The sequence below is a fragment of the Chamaea fasciata genome, unplaced genomic scaffold (assembly GCF_029207755.1).
Source record: "Chamaea fasciata isolate MVZ Bird 193981 ecotype frontalis unplaced genomic scaffold, bChaFas1.0.hap1 SCAF_14, whole genome shotgun sequence".
Lineage (NCBI taxonomy): Eukaryota > Metazoa > Chordata > Aves > Passeriformes > Sylviidae > Chamaea > Chamaea fasciata.
The window spans coordinates 9,890,699-9,913,851 of record NW_027094099.1 but is presented as its reverse complement, the minus strand read 5'-3'; the positions used below and the strand labels follow the sequence as shown (position 1 = coordinate 9,913,851).

General features: G+C 39.9%; 1 protein-coding gene across 3 annotated transcripts in view; it reads left to right on the top strand.

Annotated features, from left to right (window-relative positions):
- FBN1 (fibrillin 1) overlaps positions 1–23,153 on the top strand; it is a 142,308-nt gene that overhangs the window by 15,480 nt on the left and 103,675 nt on the right. For all 3 annotated transcript variants that reach the window (XM_066196683.1, XM_066196684.1, XM_066196685.1), the window contains exons 5-6: positions 5,934–6,029; positions 7,548–7,643. In XM_066196683.1, coding sequence (XP_066052780.1) covers positions 5,934–6,029; positions 7,548–7,643 — 192 coding nt within the window. The remainder of the gene's footprint in view (positions 1–5,933; positions 6,030–7,547; positions 7,644–23,153) is intronic.

Below are 23,153 nucleotides of genomic sequence, written 5' to 3'. Positions count from 1 at the left end.
CTTTCTGTGATGAAACTGAAGAATGACTCAGAGACTGGCTATTGGAGATGCTTTTCTTTTTGCCAAATCAAACCCAAATCAGTCTTATTGGAAGCTATTTTAATTTGCCACTTTGTAACACTAATTCCAGTCTTCCTTGTTTTCTGGAAAATACCTTATCTCTGTTCACTGATAGACATGAGCACGTATACCACAAAAGTTGTAATGATAGAGAGACAACTCTTGACAATTGGCTGAACTTGACATGCTTTGGAATTTTCTTCAGATAAACCAGACATTATGTATGCTGTATGTTAATATCTAGGCCTACGTGCTTTAGAGCATTTCCTTGCCAGGCTCAGTACATATCTTCTGAATCTAATACTGCTGACTTTCTTCAGGTGACACTTCTGTAGGTACTAGAGGTACAGAGTTGCTCGAAGTTTTTAAGTGGAACAGCTTTTCATCAGGAAAACAAAGATGCTTTGAAAATGAAACTTTTCAGAGAGATGACTTTTCCTGGAAATGTTTGTATTTCAGGTTTTCAGGGAAGGTTCCTCAGAACCAGGGAAAAATAAGTAAAATTAAATTCATTCAGTGAACAGAGAACTCAGTGGCTAAACATCAGTTGAGTGTTTGATATAGAGTAGGATTTATATCTGAGATGCCAACTGTAAAGTACTCTGTGTTCTCATTTGAACACGGTTTTTGTCTCTTAGAATATAAAAGATTAAGGTTTTTAATGACATGTGAAGTTTCTGGAAAGAAATTTGGGGGAGACTGATTCCCACAAATGCCTGTAACTATCTGAACAACGTATTAACAGAAGTCGGGGGGGATGAGAATTTTGCATAATATTACAGACTTTAGCAGTCAGCTGAGGTCTGTAATATTATGCAAAGTGGTCATCCTTTTAGTTCTGAATATCTTTTGAGACTCAGTGTGTGGTCTGCTTTGCTTCTGTATTTTTACTTTGCCATTTTTTTTGCTTTCCTGGTTGATAAGCGTTTTCCGACATAACTGACTATTTCAGTTTGTGGTTTTAGCATCCTTTTTATGCAGTAACAGTGGAAAAACATTAGCAACTGCAGAACGTAATGGAATGGCATGTACTAAAATGGTAAATATTGTTCTTTGTAGTTCAACTCATCTCATGCTCCTGTGATGTATGTTAGGGAGAGAACAGCATGAGGAAGATGTGGAACTGTGGAGTTCCCAGAAAGTACTGGAGGAAGGGAAGGGTGCAAAATGCTGCACAAATGTGTGTGGTGGTGTGTTCCCGCCTGGGTTTGCAGCTACTGTTTTACCAGGTGCTTATGCCATAGTCCTGTAAGCCAGTAAAGGAAGGTATGACCTTCTCCCAAGTACCCTTCAGGGCACAGAAAGAGAGATACATCCCTGTATCTGTTACATGTTTTGGCACCATTGGCAGGAACGAGTGGGCCTTACATAATTTTTTTCTTTTCATTAAACCTTATTTTAATTATGTATTTTAAAAATAAGAAAAAACTAATTAAAATTATTAAAAATCAAATGTAAATGATAAGTTTGTTCCATGCAAAATAAAAATAGCAGATATGAGTGAAAATGCCATTTCTCAGAATTAAGTGTATATCTTCTGATATATGAGATGTGTCTGAGATGTCCTTTGTATATTTTAAGCTATGTGTGTCTTTAGTACTTAAAGGCTCAGTAGTGGGCATGGATTTTCTAGCAGGTACATTCATAGGCAGAAACTGAATTGACAGTGACTCTTATACTCTGGTTGTCTCATGAAATAAAGTATTTGATGCAGATTGGAAAGCATGTGGATTTGAGAGCAGAACAAAGCCTCCAAGTTTGATTCTTATGCAGGTCAGTTGCTGTAGCTTTTCTGGTTAAGAGTCAGCTTTAGGAATCTGATTTGTGGTTGAAAAGATCAACCGGTGGTTTTCTCAGCACGGATTTTAGTGACATCAGTAAACTTGCTGGCTGAGTAGTGGTTGTTTCTGTGTAATTAGAGAATTTTGGGGTGTGCTTACAGCAGGCTTGAGATACGATTGCCAAGTGTGGAGGCCTCCCTGCTGCTGGCTGTAGTGCGTGGGTGCTCTGATGCGGCGGCTGCACCTGTGTGGAGATGTGCAGCACTCCGTGCTGTGGGAGATGTGCTCTGTGCTCTGCCAGCTCTGCGGCGGCAGCGGCTTCACTGCCGTCCCCACAGCACCCGGGCTGTGCCTGCTGCCTCTGTGTCTGTCGGTGCTGCAGCCTGGCTCTGCTTTGTGCTCCATTCATGCTTTGTGATCCTGCCCAGTGTTGGAGCTGCTGCTCTGCCCCTGTGGGAGCAGGGGGCAACAAGGAGGAGGGTGTCAGGCTGTCCCCAGGGTTATGGGTCAGGTCTGTCTCTGAGCCGAGCCCCTGGTTTTGCTCCGGTAGTCAGAATGGTTTTGGCTGGCTGAGACGGGGAAGGCATTTGCTGATGGGGCTGTCCCTGAAGGAAGCGAGGTGTGACAGAGGCAGCTGTGGTGGGTGCTCAGGTTGAGGGCTGTGGAGACAAGTGTTGGTGTCCAGAGCAGGGCCTGCTCCGCTCCCTGCCAGCGGCATCAGAGGCATGGCCGAGCACTGCGCTCCTCCCTCAGACACTTCCCGCCCGGAGTCTTCCTCGGAGACTTGCCTGTGGTCTGGGCCTGGGCCTGGGCCTGGGCCTGGGCTCCGTGCCCTGGGACCCCACGCTGGTGCAGTGGGAGGTGTCTGCTCAATGGCAATAAAAACTGGAGCTCAGCCCCTTGCCTTATATTCTGCTACTGTCAGAGGTGGTATAAGGTCTTGAATTTCGAATGTTCCCAGAGTTTTTGAGGGTACTGGGGGTTTTGTCTATGCCTTGTGCGGGGTTGTGGGGCAGCAGGCTCGTGTCCTGCCTTGGCCCTAGCTGCCATCTGTCTCCTGAGTCAGTCACTTGACAGAGAAAGCACGCCGAGCATCTGGGATGCGATGAGGCCGTCATTCCTTGTTTACAGCTCCTGGAAGGCAAAGCCCTGCGTCATGCACGGCCGGGGCTGGGCGCGTTTCCTCGGCAGGGGCACCGAGGCCAGAGCCGGCCTCTCCCGCGGTGCCCGCTGGCTGCCCTGCCGCGCCTCAGCCTGGGCCGCCGGGCCAGCGGCTCCGCTGGTTTTCCCACCCGAGGATTGCAGACCCTCACACCTCCCATTTCGTGGTTTGGGATCGCAGAGTAGATAGCACGTGTGCTACCTTTCGTCTGCTTGGTGAGCTCCTGCACGTTTCATGAGCGGTTGTGGTTGTGGTAGTGCTCTGGGTGTGATGAAGTCTTTACTCAGTTTTGCTGGGTATTTATTTAAAGAGTCAGGATCTGTAATGCTTAAGAGGGCAGCACTTTGATAAAAAAACACGACTATCGCCCACACATAAAGCCTGTGTGGATATGTATGGTCTTGCTGGCTCTTTTGCAGGCTTATGAAGCTGTGTTCCTGCAGTTATTCCTGTTTTGACTTCAGACGTTTCCAGTGCAGACAGTTTACACATTGGATGTGAAAAGGAACAATAATTGATTAAAAGCAACCCTTTATTAATGTTAACATTTCCTCTGCATGCCAAGATAAGGCAAAGCTACATGCATTCGTTTACCAGCCTTATGGTAATTCCTGTGCCTTTTTTTTTTAAATCTCTGTCAGTGTGGTATCCTGGAACAGGTTGTTTCATTTACCGGAATATCTCCACTGACATTAATGGAATTGTTGATATAGCTGGGAAAAGAGAACCTGGACCTGCAGTATTGTGCTAGTTTTCAAAAATGCATTTTTAAAATCATCATCTGAGCTCCAGACAGCCTTTGAATGTGTTTCTGTAAACTTTTGGAAGGATAATATTACAGAATAGTCTGTATGATTTTGGAAGTGCTCTTTTCAACATTCCCACAAAAGAGAGCAGAAAATAAGTAATTAGTTTACTGACTGTATGTCAGTGATCCTCTTGCCTGGTAATGGGTGAGAATGTTCACTGATTTAAGTGGCTCATTTTAGTAAGGATGACTGGGTGTTCCAGCAGTCTCCCATAATGATTTCAGTTTTAAAAGGAGGAAGAAATATTTTACCTTAGAGAAGTTCTTTTAAGAAGCAGTAGGACTAGTTATGGAACATTTGTGTGTGTATCCCAAAATGAGGAAATATACTTTATTTGTACATGAACAGATAATATGAAAATCATCATTTAAGCTACTGTTAACCTTTTTATCTCAAATGTAGTTCAAACTACTTAAATGGCTTTGGTCTTCATGTGGGAATGGAAATTAGCTCTTGGCATAGCTTGCTCTAATTGAAATCAGTTTGTGGTTTTTAAGTTCCTTCCCTGCTTGACAGATGATATCATTTCCTATGCTTTTTGTAATCCCCTCTGTTTTTCTAAGATTGTATAAAGCTGAGTTGAACTACACATTTTAAAGTAACTACACACCTTTTTCTGACCTACTTAGGACATTGTCCAAAAATCTTCACCAGATACTCACTCTGTATTTGCAGACAATTTTACTTTTTATTGAGGAATGTTGGTACATTTTTGTTGCTTGAAGTACTGAAGTACATCCAAAGCAGAACAAAGATAACTATTAGACACATGAGAAATGTAATACACAATTTTTGCTTTTATAATTGAAGAATTATGGTTAGTAGTGTTTTAAATGCAGATTGCTTTAAATTCTTTCTCCAGGTGTATGTTTTACTTCTGTTTTGTGGATTCATAGAAAGCAGTACAGTTAAAATTATTATTTCTTCTTGAAAAAAAAAATCTATTCACATACTTCTGAGTAAAAGCCAAATGATGCCTAAGGGTTTTGTGTGAGATGAAAAATTCTTTGTTTGGCATGGCACCTGTTAGCTGCAGGCTCTGATGGGACATGCAGTTTCCATTTTTCAGTCAGCATGGTGTAGGTATCCAGTGCTCCATCACAATCTACTGAAATGCTGATCAGACTGTAATCCTATCTGGGGAGGAGCCTTTCATGTGGTTCCTGTTAAGAGGAAAACCATTTCCCAGCTGCTTACTGGAGTGCAGGCCCCAGTTCACAGCTGTGTTGGACAGCAGGACCTGTAAGGACTTGGCTTTGTTGGGAGACTTGCCCGCTTCTCTATGCCTGATGAAGAGCCTGACATACTTTTGGGTGCTCCCAACATCTACTTAAGAAATATATTTATCCTTATTACTAGAAAAATGTATCAGAGACATGTTTTACTGTCATGGGGCTCAAGCTGCCTGTTAACCATTATAAGTGGCAGGGCTGCAGCTGGAGGAGAGTGTGCTGCTCCTCTGCCTCTGGCCTTGGGAACGAGAGGTTGTTGGCTCTGGGGAAGTGCTGTCTGTGAGCTCTGCAGCGCCCAAGCACAGCAGCTCTACTGGTAGGGTGAGCCCACAGTTGGCACACAGAAAGAAATCACTCTGTTATTTCTCCTTGTTGTGCAAGAAGTCCTGCTTGGCTAGGTCAGCTTCTGGTGTTGCTTGTGTTGGCAGAACATGGCTGTCTTCAGGAGCTTCCCTATATGCTTCCTTTTAATACTTCCCTCCCCCACTTCCCAGATGATAAGACTCTTCTTCTAATGGTGCTGTCTGCTAGAAGTTCAGTTCTTTTCCCTTGTTGAAGGCTTTTTTCTTGTAATTGCAAACCAGGAAAGGAATCTTGAGGATTTATGCTCATATGAAATGCCTTTGACTTCTTGTGAATGAGAGGGTGCATCAAATTCCGCACCATGTCTTACATTCCTTAGGAACTGTAAATCTATATTGTGTTTTGTAGTGCCATTTTAAGTATCTGTCCTAAATGTGCATTCTTGACTTCTGATACTTTCTGGTTCACAGAATCAATGCCCCCGCAAAAAAAAAAAAAAAAAAAAAAAAAAAAAAAGTATTTTAGCAAACAGTAGTGTTTCTGACTGGTTTGATTTAACTGAGGAAAATCTTTTTTTCCTTTCAAGTCCAACACTGTAACATCCGGTGCATGAATGGAGGTAGCTGCAGTGATGACCATTGCCTCTGTCAGAAGGGATACACAGGAACACACTGTGGACAGCGTGAGTACACTTCTAGGAATGTAGATACTGTGAAGTGATTCTGGGATGTGTGGATTGGACACTCTTTAGCACTAAATTTCAGCTGCTGTTGAGCTTGTTTTTGATCAGGCATAGTGAAATTTACAGAAAAACACATGACTTTGTAATGATTGCTGAATGAATTCTTACTGATCAAGATTAAAATAAACATCATGTGACTTCATAATAATTGGATATAACTTGATCCTGTAGTTCTCACACTGCCATGATTCCCGTTGACCTCCAGGACTTCTCACCTGCTAGAGCAGTGGGTCATACATCTCAATTTTACATGGCATTCAGTTTTCATTTTATAGAAAAAATTAGGATTTTTAATCCAAAGTCTTCATTTCAGTGTTTGCATCAGACACAGATAGTATGCTTTAGAAATTTTGATGTTGTCTTATTAGAGTCGATCGACAGATTTTTTTATTTCCTCAATCAGTCCTTAGCCAAAAGCATTCCTGGATCTGCTGCTTGAAATCTCTCCCAAATTGACTCTGGTGCTCTCTTGTTCTTCTTGGCTGGAATGCTGTGAAGTAATTCAAATAAGGATATAGACACTGCTTTTAACCAAGGCTGTCATGTTGCTATCTAGTGAAGTATTGGTCTGACACAGAAAATGTGTTTAGCTCATTTAATGAAAACCTTTTGTGCTCTGTCAAAATCAATGGCACACTTTACATGAACTTCAGTAGGACCAGGAATTTACCCTAATAATCTGGAGGAGGATCACATGGTGAAAGGATTAAGAATTGTATTTCTGCCTTCACTGTGAAATATCAAGTGGATAAAAGTGGATAAATGGAAATCTTCTTTCTACTGAAGTGAATGTGAAATGGAACAAAGAATAACATTACTCAATGAACATCAAATTGTATTTAAAATCTCCTTTCTCGTGTGCATGTTGCATTTTCTGATTATTTCTGAGAGTAATTTCTTTCGGAGTTTATTATTAAAAATCTGAGTTCTTAAGCTAGTGACAACATGATACAGAGGAAGAGTATATTGAATTAATATGGAATTGATATTGATTAAATTTTGCTATCCTAGTTAATAGCATTATTTATTTAACACCAGCAAACAACCTTTTAATACTGGATTATTACAGGAGGAACAAATACAGTTGAAGATTTAGAGATGAAATACTCCTCTGCATCTTCTGTCTGCAATTTCTATCAGTGTTTATTTGTTTCAAGTTTGAAAGGTATTTTTTGAAGTTATGGGTTTATCCAGCTATCCCGAAGAGGAAGGCTCTGAGAGGTCAGAAGAGCTGTGGTTGTTCCTGTATTTGTGTTATGCTCCCTTGAAAAGATAAGATCATGGTACTAGTGAGGCCAGGAAGTAGTAAAAAGTCATTAAGTAGATTCTAGGAAAAGAGTTTGGTATCTTGTTATGTTTACCATTTTTACCAGTATTCCTGAGTTGGCCAGATACGTACCTTCATGTGTTTCTGAGAACTGCTCAATAATGATCACTCTTGCCTTCCCTTTGATCCAGCTGTCTGTGAAAATGGATGTCTAAACGGAGGGAGATGCGTAGCTCCAAATCGATGTGCATGCACGTATGGCTTCACTGGACCCCAGTGTGAGAGAGGTATGTGCTCTAAATCAGGGGGAATGACTGTGTTCCAGCACCTCTAACCAGAGGGTTGTTGGGCCATTACCTGTTGTATTGTATAGCTGAATTGGTTGTGTTTGTTTTTGTTGGTCTCAAGATGGAAAATAAATTTTAAGTGGCATTTTTAGAAGTATGTGAACTTATTAAGGATAGAGGCCAGGATGAAACACAGATAGAACTGTTTACTTTTTTGGTCATGAAAACACTCCAGTGGAAGAGGTGGCAAAGGAAAGTTTGTGTGCTTTTGCTCAAGCTTCAGTTTCTAAGTCATCAGAAAAGGTCTTTAAATTTGATATATGTGATAAGTAGCATCTTGCCTCTGTCTTTGCTATGTTTTCTTTTGCAGAGTTTATTCAATACTCTTTTCCATTTTGTACAGATTTATTGTTTTCAATTTTAGCTTTTTAGTTGTATATCCATAGTGATAATCTTCAAATTAAAACACAATGATACCAGCTGCCTTATATGGTATGTGGATTTTTTCAGGGTTATTAAACCAATTTACTGTCTCATTTTTGAGCAGTATAGTGGACGATGTTTAGGTATAATCCTGTTGAGTTTTATAAAAATGCAAAAAAAAATTTTAATTTTTCAGAGCAATTGGTTTGTGTAGTGGGAAATTCATACATTCTGTTCATAGAACAGGTTGTGTTACATGTCTATGAACCTGGGACAGAATAGACATTACTAATCTGATTTTGGGCTTCCATGCAGAGGATGAGCTTAGCACATGAAATTTCTGTCAGTGAGTGTTGTCAGTTATCTCTGCTGTCAGTGCTGCACCTGGAGCGGTAACAGTTGGCTTTTTTATGTGGGCAGCATAGGTGGTGATAAAGAACAACTCTGAGGAGACTAAAGGTTTGGTTTTTTTTTTCCTGTGCTTAAACTGATGGTAGGGTGAATCAGGTATTTCCTGCACTCTCTACAGCAGATAAAATTGCTGTATTGGCACTGTGTGAAGTCTTGCCAGTTGTCCACTCAGATGTTATAAAAGTAGTTCAGACCAATGTTGAGTTTTGTCCAAGGATTGAAAAGTAGCTCAATTCTGAGTCATGGGATCTCACTGCTGGAGAGGAGTAAGAGGAATGGGCAATTAGGTTTAAGTTCCTAAGTTTGTAAAGAGTAAATACTTATAGGTGAGAATGCATGGAATATTACTGCAAAGATTTGGAATTCCAAGAAATTACTGCTTGTTCTTCATGGGTGAAGCTTTTGAGCCTCCAGTCTGGTGAGGAGGTGTAAAGTGTAAGTTCAGAAGAAGATTGTTCAGATTGTTCAGTGCTATTTCTGTGTTGCCTGATCTGAGACCAGTTTGACTCCACATCATTAGAGCAAGTTTCTAGGCTGAACAGCTTCAGTCCTGTCCCTCAGGGCTCCTTCCTGGTGGTGGGTGGAGTGAGAAACTGGTGGCACAGAGCCATTTGAGCCAAGTCAAGCTGTGCTGAAATTACATGCATGCTGTTGAGCACAATTGAGGTGGAAATCTGTAACTTACATGCCTTGTCCATGGCAGTTTTTTACTTAAAACACGTGTTTGATTTAAACAATAAAAGTTATCAATAAAAGAGAAAATAGACATTAGTGAGCTGTAGTATTCGTGGTTAATGCTTGCTTGCTGTGCTGAGGCCAAATGATTGTCATATCTTCCCAGAAAACTTCTGAAATTTGGCTGCTTTCACAGATTCCCTGCAGCCTCTCTACCTAGTTGAGCTAATATGTTCCCCTCCTCTTAAAAAGGGTGTGGTGGTTTTTAGTCTCGGAATCACATTATGCCATGAGAAAAAATTTTTCTGAAGATAACTTTTCAAGTATAAACTAATCTTGGTTTTAGAATAACTTGCCTTGTTCAGCACATGCACCTGTGTAGTCACTGGGGAGTTGTCTGGCTGCTTGTGATTTTACACAGCTGTCAGCTAAGTAAGAGGTCCATATTTTGAATCTAGCTTTGGAAAGTTCTGTGGATTTGACACTCCCTGGTGGGCTTCTGATGTACACGTGAGTGGATGTTAGCCAGTAAATTGACAAGATTCATGCCTTGTAGAGTAAAATTGTGTGTTTATTAGAAAGAAAAGAAAGAGGGGAGGAAACAAAACAACAAAACCAAAGGATCTCGGTGCATGGAGGGGAGGAAAGGAAAATACTCAAGAGAAATAGTGTCTTCAACTGTGCCATTTCTGGCAGAAGCAGGAGAAGCAGATTGTTTTGAAAACACCATTTCTGGATATAAACGTAATGAGAAGTGATACAGTTTTGTGGCATACACATTCTCCATCTGTTTGGCTGTGGTTTGACTTCTAGGTTATGCCATCCCACAAACTAGCAGTTATGGAAGTAATTTACTGCTGTGTATCACCCAGTGCTTTTCTTACAAGCATCAACTAACAGTAACAGTCAAAGAGTGTTTGTGGCACATATGTCACACACCAAAGAATATTCCAGCCTTTCCTGCACATGTCATAACTTAGAACTGACTTGAATAAAACAGTGTCGAGGCAACCGAACATGTGGGGTTATTCTAGTAATCCGACAGGGAAAACACGTAAAATATTGCAGGTGGTTGGAACAAAATTGGATTCAGTTTTTAAGACGCAGAGACAAGTTTTGTAATTCTATGTCCACTGTTTTAAGTAGTTTTTCCATACATTACCTCAGTAAATGTCATCCATGTGAGTGTTAGTGAAGATCTGCAAGACTTCTGTGTAGTCAAGGGCTTTATCTGGTGAAAGACCCACTGCTTCCACAGTGCAGCAAACTCCATCAAATTTGTGGCATGAATATTTCTATGTATTTATTCAGTCATTGTTTGAGAGGGTAGCAGTGGGCCTTGGACAGTTTTGGGACAGAAATTGCTTTTTTATATGTCTTAGAAGTGTTAATCTTAGTGTAAAGCACTATAAACATGAGCATAAGCAATTTTGAGATTCACTTTTATCCGTGGAGCTCTTCTTCATGTCGTGGGAGTGTATGCCATGTCACTGGAGAGACAGGCTTCACCAGAGCTGGATTGATAACTTTGTTGTGCTGCAAGTGGTACGGATGTATCATGGACTCCTGAGCTGTTGTGTGCGGTGTTTGGCTCCTTTCCAGAGTGGGAGAAGCTGCCTGGACGTACTGTCAAGTATATGCAGCCGTGTCATAAAACAACAGACCTGGCTTTTCTGTGGAGTAGTGTTCAAAAAGGTGGACTTGACAGAAACTCAACAGGAAAAGTGTAGTTGAGTTGGGAATGCTTCCTACAGCCATTAAGACACATTTGAAATACACAGTCCAGGAAGGAAAATGTTTTACAGATATTGTCTCAGTTAAAAATTGAACTTCAGGGACTTCTTTTAGGAAGGTGCTGAGTTCTCTGGCAGTGGGCCAGTGATGAGCTTTGACATTCCTTTAAATTCAAACCCAGGATGTCAATATGCCTCAAATTATGTGAGTGCTTAAGGGCCTTGCTGGATTTTGGCCTAAGCTTTCAGAGTCAGTTAAGATCTGAGAGGTGCACTCAGCTTTTAGTTTATCAGTAGTCATATTATTAATGAAATCACAGGTAGCAGAAAATGAAGATGTGAGCAAAGCAAAATTTCTCCCACTGGTTAAAAACTGGATGCCATCTTTATGCCATTTTAGTGTTAATGCTGAATAACTTGAGTGAGTTACAGATTCTGCAGTTTCTTTTAAAGTTGCTGAAGAGACTGAGAGCAGAGACTTAGCTTATGTTCCCCTGAGGATGATTCAGAACATCAACAGTTCTTTCTATCGTCTGTAAAAGAGCCTAGGGGATTTAGCTGGCTGTGGGAGATGCCCACGTTTGGGTTATGTGAAAACATCCCTGTATCCTGCACTTTATGAAAATCCAGAGGAAAAATTGATGTTAGGAGCTCAGGAAGATCAAAGAACCCTATCAGATTTGGTAGAGCTGTCTACAAATTTGTACACAAAGACTTTCTTGACTCTTTGAAACTGTTTCTCTTTAGACATTTAGGTGATAATACTTTAAGAGGATGAATTCTATATAATAGAAGGCTGTACATTGTTGTTATCCTTGTATTGCAGAAATGCAATGAAATGTGCTTTTCTTTTTTTGTCTGGAGTCATTTAGAGGAGCACAGTGGAAGCTTAGAATGTGTTACAGCCCTGTTTGTTTATTTGAATGCTTGTGACAACATCAGGGGCTCAATCCTGCTGCATTCTGGAGTTTTGCCACTCGCTTCACGTAGGAGCAGAATTGGGCCTGATGTAGTTCAAATATTAAAAATTTACCACGTTTGTTTTGTTTTTTTTATATGAGCAAATGATTGCTTTTTCTTCAAACAGAGTCGTTTCTGTACTGCTCTCTTCATGGCAGGAATTTTTGCATAATTTTTAATTATATTTGGCCATTATTAAAAGTTCCCAGAATTAATGCCATATGTAAAAATATCTTTCCCAGAGCCTCCCTATGAAAGTGCAGCTGCTGAAAGCGGTCAAGAGTAATGTAGGGCTCTGTATATTTTTTTTTCTTTCTAAATACTACAACGGGTAGAATGTTTTTACAAAGAGGACACTGCACCCCTTAGTGTGCCCCGTCTCTGGTATTTAGTCTAAATGGAAAGTAAATAACAAAGTGTAGATAGCAGTAAAAGTATGTTCCCAATGCCTTATGTTGCATTTAAAGTAGTATTGCAGCATATGGTAGCTGGCAAACATTTGAATAAACTTGATTTCTGTTGCTTTCTTCCAAGAAACACATCTGTTGACATAGACATGTAGTTTCTGCAGCCCTGTAACATGAATGCATGTACCATGTTACAACAGCAAACTGAAGGATGGCTAAACTTGAAGGCCTGCCATAAGGACTTTTGCACATATTTTTCCCCCCTGAAAAGTTATGAAAAATGGCTTCAGACTGAAGATCAATATATTTAGTCACAGAGTGATGTTTTACTGACTTTAAAATAATTTCAGTATACATTGTCACCCTTGATGTCTTTCAGTTTTAGAACAGAAATTCATTTGGATTATCTTTTGTATAAAAGAGGTTGAGATAACCGGATGAGGTTTTCAATTCTTAAAATAAGCCGCAGCTTTTTTTGCAGCTCAGCAATATAATCAATAGAATCTCTGGATCAGAACTCAGGACTCAGCTCAGTCTGTTACTGGATGCCAAAAAGCATTTTTAGGGGTCTTGTGTATAGGAAGGCTTTTATCCATTGTTCTGGTACTTGCATGTACACCCCATAACTGGTCCTTTGTTGCTTGCTCTATGCTTTGTGTGTCTTAAAATATCACATAGCAAGTTTTAAAACGTTTCTTCAGATATATGCTTATAAGCTTAATCAAGATCCATAAATGATTAAGTACATATGGCTTAGGTCTCTTGTGAGATGTGAGGACTCCAGCTTTTGTACATGAAGCTGAACATTTATGTTTTGTTCCAAATTGATTTTTGATTTCAGTCGAACAAGTCTAAAGTTTTCATTCAGCTATTTGGCAGACCTTTTTATATTTCCATGCCTTCCTGATTGGCTGCTAAGGACACTGACCTTTAGATGTGCAGTAAAGTATTGTTTGGACTTTGCTTTGATTTTGGTCTAGCGGTGGAGATGCATACAAATTTAATCACAAATTATGGAATCTAGATTTGGTATAAATTATAAAAACATTTGAATGAAATAGCTCCATTGTTCTAGTCTGTAAGATTTGATTCCTGTATGTAGGACATTGAAAGAGCTCACAGGAGGGTCACAAGATGATTCTGGTACTGCAAACAGCTTTATTGTTGAACCTGACTCCTACCTCCACCTTTGCTGGCAGCCTCTGTCTCCTGTTTGCTGTGCAAGAAATCGGGTTCAGCTCTCCCTGCAGCCAGGCTGGACCTTGTACTGGCTTTGCCTGCATGTGGTTCTTGCCATCTGCCTTGCAGTGTCTTGAGAAATGAAGAGTGGAGATCTGTGGAGGAGAGGCTTTGTAGAAGATGATGAGAGATGTCTACACAGAGAGATACCTGTGTTTGTTTGATTATGGGGTGTTACATGCAGATCATACAGACATAACTTAGATATATATCTACAAGTTCTATAAGTTCTATACAGTGCAGACAGTTGAAAGCTGTAGCTTCCCTGAATGGCCTGCACTGCCAGATCTGTGCTCTGCAGTGTTCCAGGGAGAATTGGAAAGAATCCCTCTCATGTGTTGTATCACAAGAGTCAAATTTTTTTTGTGTGTGTGCGTGCTGAAAGGTTGAATCAGCATTTTTTGATATTGCTTGTCATTGCAGCATGGTGTGACACTTGAGGCCTTGAGAATGCACGTCCTAGGTCTGGTCTTCCCCTTTTTGTACCATTGTACCAGGTCCATTTTTCTAATTTCAGCCCAAACTTAAGGGGAAAAAAAAAAAAAGCTGGGCACAACTGATTTCTCAGGGAACTTTCCAAAGAAAAGGTGGCTTTGAAATGGTGACTCCTGGGGTTGGACATAATATAGGGAATGAGTAAATGCAGCTGAGAACTTGCCTAACAATGCCTGTTTAGCTGTTTATGGAGAAAACTACTCCTTCTTTCCTGGGCTGCAATATGTTTTGATATAAGAAAGCACTGCTACCTGAAATCCTCTCATTTGTTACAGTGAAAACAAATGTTTTCCTTATGAATCACCCATTCATAGCTTTTTTTTTCTTGTTGGGCTGGTAAGCTGAGAATTTTTATTAGAGTTGCCACAGAAACAAGTATCAGTATGCATGATGCCTCAGTTGAGTTTGTGACTTCCTTTTTTTTCTTTGTTTTTACAAATGATCTAAAGCTTTCTTGATGGCCAGCTCTAACAAAGAAAATAAATCTATTTTAAAACATAGATCTAACCTAATGAAAGGACAAACTGACAAAGGCATTTCCAAGTAAAACAATTCTTTTATGTAGGTCAGTTGCAAAATCCTAATGAAAATGCATCTTGAGCAGAGGTGCTCAAAGTGGTCACGGTAACTGTTTTGACACATGTACTTTTTTTGCTAGGTATTTGTAACAGAGTTGTTGAAATCTCTGTAAAAAGAAAACTTTTCTAAAGTAAACTGTTAGATTTATAAAGAGATCTACCCTGTATCAGCATAAAAGCTGCAAAAAATTGTGGGAAACAGCTACCTAAGAGCTGCTCTAAGGACAGGCACATTCTCACTTCCAGTTGCCCTTGAGAGGTTCATGAATAATGACTGAGTAGTTTTTATTTTTTTTTTCGTGATAGCTTGTACAGTTTGGCGCTTTAGAGAAATGCTGTAGGAAAAGAAAAGAGGCCTAAATAAGGTCTGAAAAGAAAGGAGCCCTGAGAGAAATATCACTCTCCAGATTCTGCTATGCTGTAAAATAGAGCCTGGCTTTGCATTCTTTATCCAGAAGAAATTTCTTTTGGAAAAAGGTGAAATTTTGCTACATAAAGAAACCAAGATTCAGTCTTTCCCTTCCCTGTAGGAAGAAGACGTGCAAAGGCTAGGGATAAGTAATTTTTAAAAAGCACGAAAGTTATTAAAAGTGCATGTGTGTTTGCACATATATACATGTGGGTTTATATTTTTAAGAATGTGAACCCTTTTAAGCCGCTGAGTTTTGATTGTGATCTTATACATTTATTTTGTATCTGTTGCAGGCATTACCCAAGCTAAACTAGCACAGGTAGGGTAATGGAGCTGAGTCTGCTGTGCCATAGCCTTCATTTCTTTCCATGGTGGTGTATTTCAAATTACAGGTCTCCCATTCTGAAAGAGTGGTCTCTGCTCTGTTTTACTTATCCCTGAATGTTTAATTTAGTGTGTGACTCAATTTTTAAAAAGCATTTAACTCGACTAAGCCTGGCTTACCAAGTGATCTGGGTCATGTTTTATAATGATCCCCCCCAATGTTTATGTTTTTTGCAAAGTTTACCCAGTGATTGCCAAGTGTCCTGGTTTGCTCCTTATTCCTTGGTATGAATGGTCTTCTGTGACCCTCTAGGGCTTTTTATTCTGACACAGAGGTGCTGACAGTCAGAGGGAAGCAGGAGCTGAGGAGAAACCTATATGCTCACAGTTGTTGCCTCCTCGGGGAAGTGGTGGCTGATGCTTTCATCCTGCACCACTGCACACAGCATGGGACAAAGCCAGAGGTGACCTTGCTGGCACTGTAGCAGTGGTTATAAGTTCAGTGATATTTTACTAGACTAATCATATTCCTTATTTCTGTATGCAGAGGGACCTCATAGTCCTCTTTGGTCTCAAGATTAAGCCCTCAGTTTTTGCTCTAGGTCCTTTTATCTTGTGTCCCATTACTTACAATTGCTCCATTGAATCTACTGATAGCTGAATTTTCAGCAAGGTTTGGAAAGTCAGTTTGTCTCCAGCAAAAACAGACAGCACACCAAAATGCATATCTGCTGATTAGTGGGGTAACTCCTACCTATCAAACGGTATATTTACATTATTTTAAAAATAGAACTGTAAGAATTACAGGGAGAGAGAGAGGGTAATTTCTAACTGTATTTCAGCTTACAGAATTGCTTAGGGTGGAAGGGACCTCTTGAGATCCCCTAGTCCAACTCCCCTGCTCAAGCAGGATCAGTTGAAGCAGATTGCCCAGGACTGTGTTCCGTCAGTCTCTGGAAAATGTGCTAAAATGTCACTTAGTCTGTGATTTGTAACACCTCCAGCTGTACCATTCAGATCTATTAGCTATTTAATGAAGATCCGGTGCTAACGTTGTAAAAGTGTTCATAATTCCTGATCTTCTGCGTTTTTTTCTTATTTGTGTGTTCTGATATCCAGAGAGTGTTTGTCATGTGACAGTGATTGATTGAGGCTGTGAAATGGAAGCACACGTTATGCTAATGATTTCTAATGTACTTGCCTGATAAAATTTTAAAAATGGGACAGTTGGTTTAAAAATAAAGAATAAGCTGACAAAACCATGGTGGTTCGTGGGCTGTGGAATAGGGAATGGTTTTAAATCCGAGTAATACTAATAACTACAGACACACTGTCAGGGGAGTTTTCCTGTTTGCACTTGACACTAATTGTCGTTACCTGCTTGTCAGTTAATACAAAAAGCTGGGGAGACCTATTAAGTACTTGTTAATTTCACCTGATTTAGGGAGCAGCTGGGTCTCTCAGTGAGGGGAGATTTTAGAACCTCAACAGCTCCTGTTTGCTTGTGTTTTTGAGAACTGCAGCTAGAAAAAAAGTGGTAAACATACAGTGGAAAGAGCATGCTGTGCACTTTCTTCAAAGTGCAATTAAGGTGACTCTTAAAGTGAGACACACCTTGAACTGTTTCTTCAAGAGCCATTGGACTGGTCTCTCAGCTGGATTGTCCAGATGTCTTAGCTCAGTTGAGCAGCACAGTGACAGATCGCTGCTTGGACTTGAAATGTTTATAAGAGGTAATAGTAAAACCAGCAAGCAATGAAGTATAATTGTCCTGCTGGGATATGATGAAAGCCTTTATGAGAATCTCCATGTCCTGGTGGGACAGTATGGGTGGTAACTTGGAGAGATTTGTAAAATGCAAGTATGGCAACTTTACAGTTGGATTAGTACAGGCTTCAGAAGAAGCCACAGGGTCAAAAATTACTTCCAAGCCACAAGCTTCAAAGGCCAGAAGATCTGCAGTGAAAAAAAAGGTGAGTGAGCCATCTCTGTGAAAGGGGAGTTGATGTTAAGTTACTTCAGCTATAATAACCTTTAAGATAAGATATAGCTCAATGATGCAGATGTTATGTCTGAAATTGAATTACACCACATGGTGTGAACTAATTCCAGTTACTTGATTCTAGAGTTGAGTTGAAGAGTAATAAGAGGACGATTTGTGAACTTTTGGGGGCATTGAATTAAGAAGAGGGTAATGTTTTAATACACTGAAATTTGGTAGAGTTATAGGGGCTCATAAAGCAACAGCAAGAGAAACAGGTGAGAAGGGAAGACAGGCAGGAAGATGAAGACAGAGAGGATCTAGCCAGACAGTTTTCACATATCTTGGGAAAGGAGCTTTGGAGGCAGGTTGAGATGTTTAGACTGCTGCTTGGGCAGGGGAGACCCAGTGGAGATGTGCATTCCATTCATCTGAATGGCTCTTCTAGTAAAAACATTGCTAGACACAAGCACAGGCCAGGAATGGCAAATGATGAATGACTTAGCAAGCTATCTTGCTGAGTATTTAATCTGTGTGGTTATCTAAATAATTTGAAATGCTTCTCTTGGCCTGAGCCAGGCTAGACAAAATGAAGTGCCATGCATTAAACCTTGTGCTATTTCAGTTCTCAAGTCCCAGCAGGAACCCAACAGATAGGGCTCCGTGAAAGGTGATACTATGTTAAACTAACAGTACAAGTTGTATCAAACTTGGTTCCAAATTCAATACAAAAAGTCCTGGTTTTAGAAGGCATTTTAAATCTAGCACTAGCACTTCAGTCACTTGCTGATGTCAGTACAAAAAAAGTGCTTTGTACAGCTGCTGAGTGCAAGGAAGATGAAAGGTTAAACTGGGCTAGCGGAAATGAAAGAAGTGCTGTGGAAGAAGTTTTGGTATCATATTGTTTATGGAATTTGTCATTAAATAACAGAAGTGTTTAAACTGGAGGCAAAATTTAAAGCATTCGTTTTTATAATTTTTTCCCTATTTATGTGCTATTGAAATTATTTGCAAAGGTGTACAACGAAACATTAATTTCTTTCCCTCTTAAAAAGGAAAGGTGGTGGCAAATCCATCTTAATCTCTTACTGTTCAAGACTTCTTGAGCTCAGGCCGGAGCCACCGGTGTGTATTAAAATAATTCTGCTATTCTTACTACAGTTGATTACAGTGCTCTGTTATAAAGGGTGGAGGCATTTGGTGATTCTCCAAAGAAAGTGAGTAATAATTGACCTAATGTACAGAGCACATGAATAACATATTCTTTTGGTAAGAAATTTATGTTTTACAGGGCGTGCTAGAGTTCACATCCCTTTTTCACATCTTCCAAAAGATTTTAAAATACTCAGCTGCTCTATTAAATTTCTAATTCAACAAATACTCAAATACAAAGTATGCATTAGATAAAACTCTTGAGTTGAATCCAAACATTGAAAAATCTTTTAGGCTGCCTTGAAAACAGCTGTTTAGAATTTTGAGTAGAAATAACAACTTCCTGCAGCCTACGTTGTTGATGTCCATTTCAGTTCAAGCTGGGAGGAATTTCTCTTTGTTACTCTGCAGCAGCAGCAAGCCTTTGCATCTATGATTTGACTATCCCTCAAACAGTAGGACTGGTATCCTGGTCCTCTTTGAAATTAGTGAATGAATAGATACACTTCCTTTGAATTCAGCATAATGGAGGAGAGATTTACTGAGAAGACTTAAGACAGTTTTGACACTTCAGTGGGAGTTGTGTGGAGTGCGGCTTACAGGAGCTCCTTTTGACATCTCCCACTACTGAGAGACTGCATCATGTTTGTCTGCTGAAGGAATTCTTGATATGAGAGTTGAGTTTTTTAGTGTCTGAAATTATTTAAACAAATTAGATGGGGCTTGTGCATATGCATATATAATTTTTATTCTTTGTTCACAAATATTTAGGTAATCTTACAAAATGTTACACGATGATTTGGCATCAAATACCACATACAAAATTTCTAGGCAACTGCCCGTTGCATCCCAAGAAATACCAAAAAAGTTCAAGATGGCTGGCATTTCAATGAACATCTAAAGTAGTAATGATTTGCCACTTAGTGTAAACTATTGCCAAAACTGTTGTGGGAATTGGCTTGTGTTTATTCTACAGCCAGCTCTGCTATGTCCAGAGGGTAGATTATACATGCATTTCACACACACACAGACACAGACACAGACACACACACACACACCCCCTTACGCCTGGATGAGTTTTATATTCAGACATTCAGGCAGTACTTTAAATCCAAAGGTAGAAGACTTGACATTGTTTGGAGAAGTGAATGAAATGGAAACTGGATGAAACTTCACGGTCACTCTTGAAGTGATCCAAAACATTCTCCCATAAAATAAACAGATGCCCAAAGACCTAAGTGGCTTTGAATCAGGAGTCAGAGAGACCTGATCAGATCTTGTCAGCCAATTTCAATAAGGTTGTTGAGAAAACCATTAGATCTGTTCTGTGCTACTGCACAATACTATTGATCAGTGATTTTGGATAAAAGTGCTTACATGCATAAGCCACAAATATGAATAATGTTTTAGTGAAGATTGTTGTTATAGTGGATAGAAAATACCGTTATATGTAATGGTGTTTATTTAACTGCAGCTAGGGATTTCAAGATGATAAATGAGAAATATTCTAGTAAATAGCAATGAAAATCAGTACAGCCTCTTTCAGTTTTACAATACACTGTTCCTTTTGGGCTTATGTGCTACATACACAGTCTTTCATGTGATATTTTCATTTCTGAAGTGCTTTTAGAATGCAAGTGTGTTAATGAACATTCATTAACACCTAGACATATTTGTATATGTGTCCTTCAGTAACCTCTGATGAAGCATAAGTAGCCCTTTTAAATCTAAAGAAGATGTTTGCATTTTAGTAGGATTTAGGTTATACTCAATTTTGAGCAGATGTGGAAGAGTCTTGGACCTCCCTTTTTTGCTGAGATGATGTCCTTGTGTATTTTTTTCTTATGTTTGTTGTTTTTATTCAAATAGTCAGTATTGTGTGTGGTTTGCGTTGGGGGATGTTGATGCAGAGGTGCAGATGCCCTACCCAAGATGCCAGTGATTCTCCACACCTCTTCCAAAGAGGAATGATATCACAACAGATTTACTGCCCTGCAGAGCCTGATGCTCATGTGAAAAATAACCAAGATCGCTTTTGTGAACAGGGCTTTTAATCAGCTGTTTAAAAGTTGCTGATCCAATTTCAAGTTTCTAATTAAATGAAATGGGAGGAAGAAAGAGATCAGCATGCTGCCAGGCAAGAGTTCCAATCCAGTGGTTATCTCATTTCACACTTGTGGGCTAAAGATCTTTATGACTTAAGCTAATCGTATATTCACACACTAATAAAATGTTCTTATGTAAGGGTAGTTTAACCACCACAAGCTTATTCTATTTTATAAGACTAAACTATTTGATGCTCTGAAAACATTTTTCTCCAATGAATGTTATTTATCACAAGGGTAGTTGAAACCTGAAACTTAATTATTAAAACAGATATTCAGACACTTTCCTGATGAGAATGATGTGGATAAAAGACATTTCTGGAGGAAATCCTACTTGCCTTTTGGATATAGTGCAAAATATTTCTGATAATCAGGAGGAAGTTTTCTCTTCCACTGAAGTGTCTTAAATTATGAGCTTTCTACTGTTTTACGAGAATTTTTTTAAAGCCACCTAAAAATTTTCCCACAGTACTGGTTTACAAGCAGCTGAAACTTTAGACACCATGAAGAACAGTCTGTTGTTCCACTAACATTACTGGAAGAGAATCACAGATGTATTGATGACCACCTAGATTGCTACATGTGCCCATTCTGCTAAAAATGAAAATATTACCTATATTTTTAGATACAAATTTAAATTGACATTGCAATTGCTAAACCTTGAAGCTTAGGCAGATGCCAGAGCTCCTGCAGAGGAACTTTAAGCTGCATTATGCTGCACTCTGTATGCTTCCCCCTTGTAACTCTTCACTGTTCCCCAGCAGTAGAAGAGTGCTCCCTCTTCCCTCCTTGCTTCCCTTCCCCTCCCTCCTCTTACCAGTTGTGAGAAGCCCAAGGTGCTCCCTGGCAGGTACTGCTCTCTTGCACTTGGTCCCAAGCAGAATTTGATTTTTAATACCTAAAGTATCATCTTGTCTCAGCTGTGAATCTCTTTTGGTTTGAGGGTAAGGGAATTAAATGGATCACTGGCTTCCTGATGGCTTGATACTTCATTCAAAGCCCATTGAAGTTAAAGGGAAAAACATACTCAGGACTTTTGGTGGTTGGAGCAGGTCCTATCTCCAGAAGGTAAGGTAAACTTTGAGACACTGCCTACACCTCGATCAGCTCCTTCCGTTCTTTCTCTGAGTCCTGATCCCTTGACAGGATCACTCGTTGGTTTAAGTACCTGCTTTGTATGATGCTGAGTTACACCAGGAAAACTTTTCGGGGAGAAAAAAATGAACAGGATGCACTTAACTGTTTGTTTTGACTGTGAAATGAAGCTTGTTCTTCTCAGAAATAATTTCCATATATATATATATATACATTCACATGTGTGTATATGTATAAAATATATACACACATATATATGAAAAAATATATACATATATATATATATGTACATGCACACACACACATTACTGCTCTTTTTTTTAAAAAATAAATTTTAGCTCTGAAGATAGGAACACAGTTAGACCTTATCATGGTTTATTCTAATCCACTCAGTTCTTCAATTATTGTTCTTTCAGTGTAAAAAAAAAACCTTCAAAGATAGCACAAGGTTTTTCGCTATCTAATAGAAATCCTTTAGTAACAGCTTCCAATATTTTTCTTATTCAATACAGTTAATTTTAATTCTTTGAGATGGATAGATAGGAGCTGCCTAATTGAACAGATAAGCAGTATGTTGTCACTGCTAGATTAGGCCATTCTTTGTGTGGTTTGTAGCACCTTTTTTATATTGTATTCTCATTAATCACTGGCCTGGTGTTTGTTTTTCTTGATTTAGGATTATGACATTTAGTTATAAAAATGATGTTGGGGTACATAATTTGTACTTTGTCGTCTTGTAAGTATCAAAGTAGAAAAAAAATACGGACATCAGCTCCACAAATGTGGGGAAAATGCCTTTTGGGAAAATGGATGGTTAATACCTGCAATTTGTGTAGTCATTTTTTATTCACATTTGGCCACCCAGAGATCCTAGTGGATAGTATTTCAGAGTGCATAGCCAGATGTGTCAGTGAGATGCTCACTGTATCACTGGGATGTTCTCAGGCGTCTTTTTGCTTCTTGCTCACTGCTGTTCTTGGAGCACAGGGCTGAGTGCTGCTCCTGCCCGTTCCCCCTGCCACGTGTGGTGCTTGCTGAGGGTAGCCCAGCTCCTGGGTGCAGCTGGGACTGCACCCACCCTGCTCCACACACAGGGTCCTCTCCTGGATGCCTTTGGCTGCCTGACTGCTCTCTGGCCCTCATTTTTACCTAGTTAGCTGGCTGGCCTGTCCTGGCAAACTTCCCTCTCCTGGTCTGCTGGTGAAGCTCTCGGGCTGGCCAGCCTTTCCTTTCCCTTCCCTTCCCTTCCCTTTTCTCTCCTTCTTACACATGGTGTCTGCTGGCTTCCACTGTTCATCTCTCCTTGTCTCTGTGCCTCCCACTCATTTCTTAGATTTGCTTTGATCCATACTGTCTTTGCTGCCTTCCTGTTTTTCCTCCCTCTGGTCTTTCACTGTTTTGCTTCTTTGTATCCTTGTTTCCTTCATACTTGTTCCCTGAAGGCTTTTTGCTCCTGCTTTCCCCTACCTACAAGCAGTATGTATCTTTCCCAGAGCTTGCTGTCTCCTGTCTGTTCATCT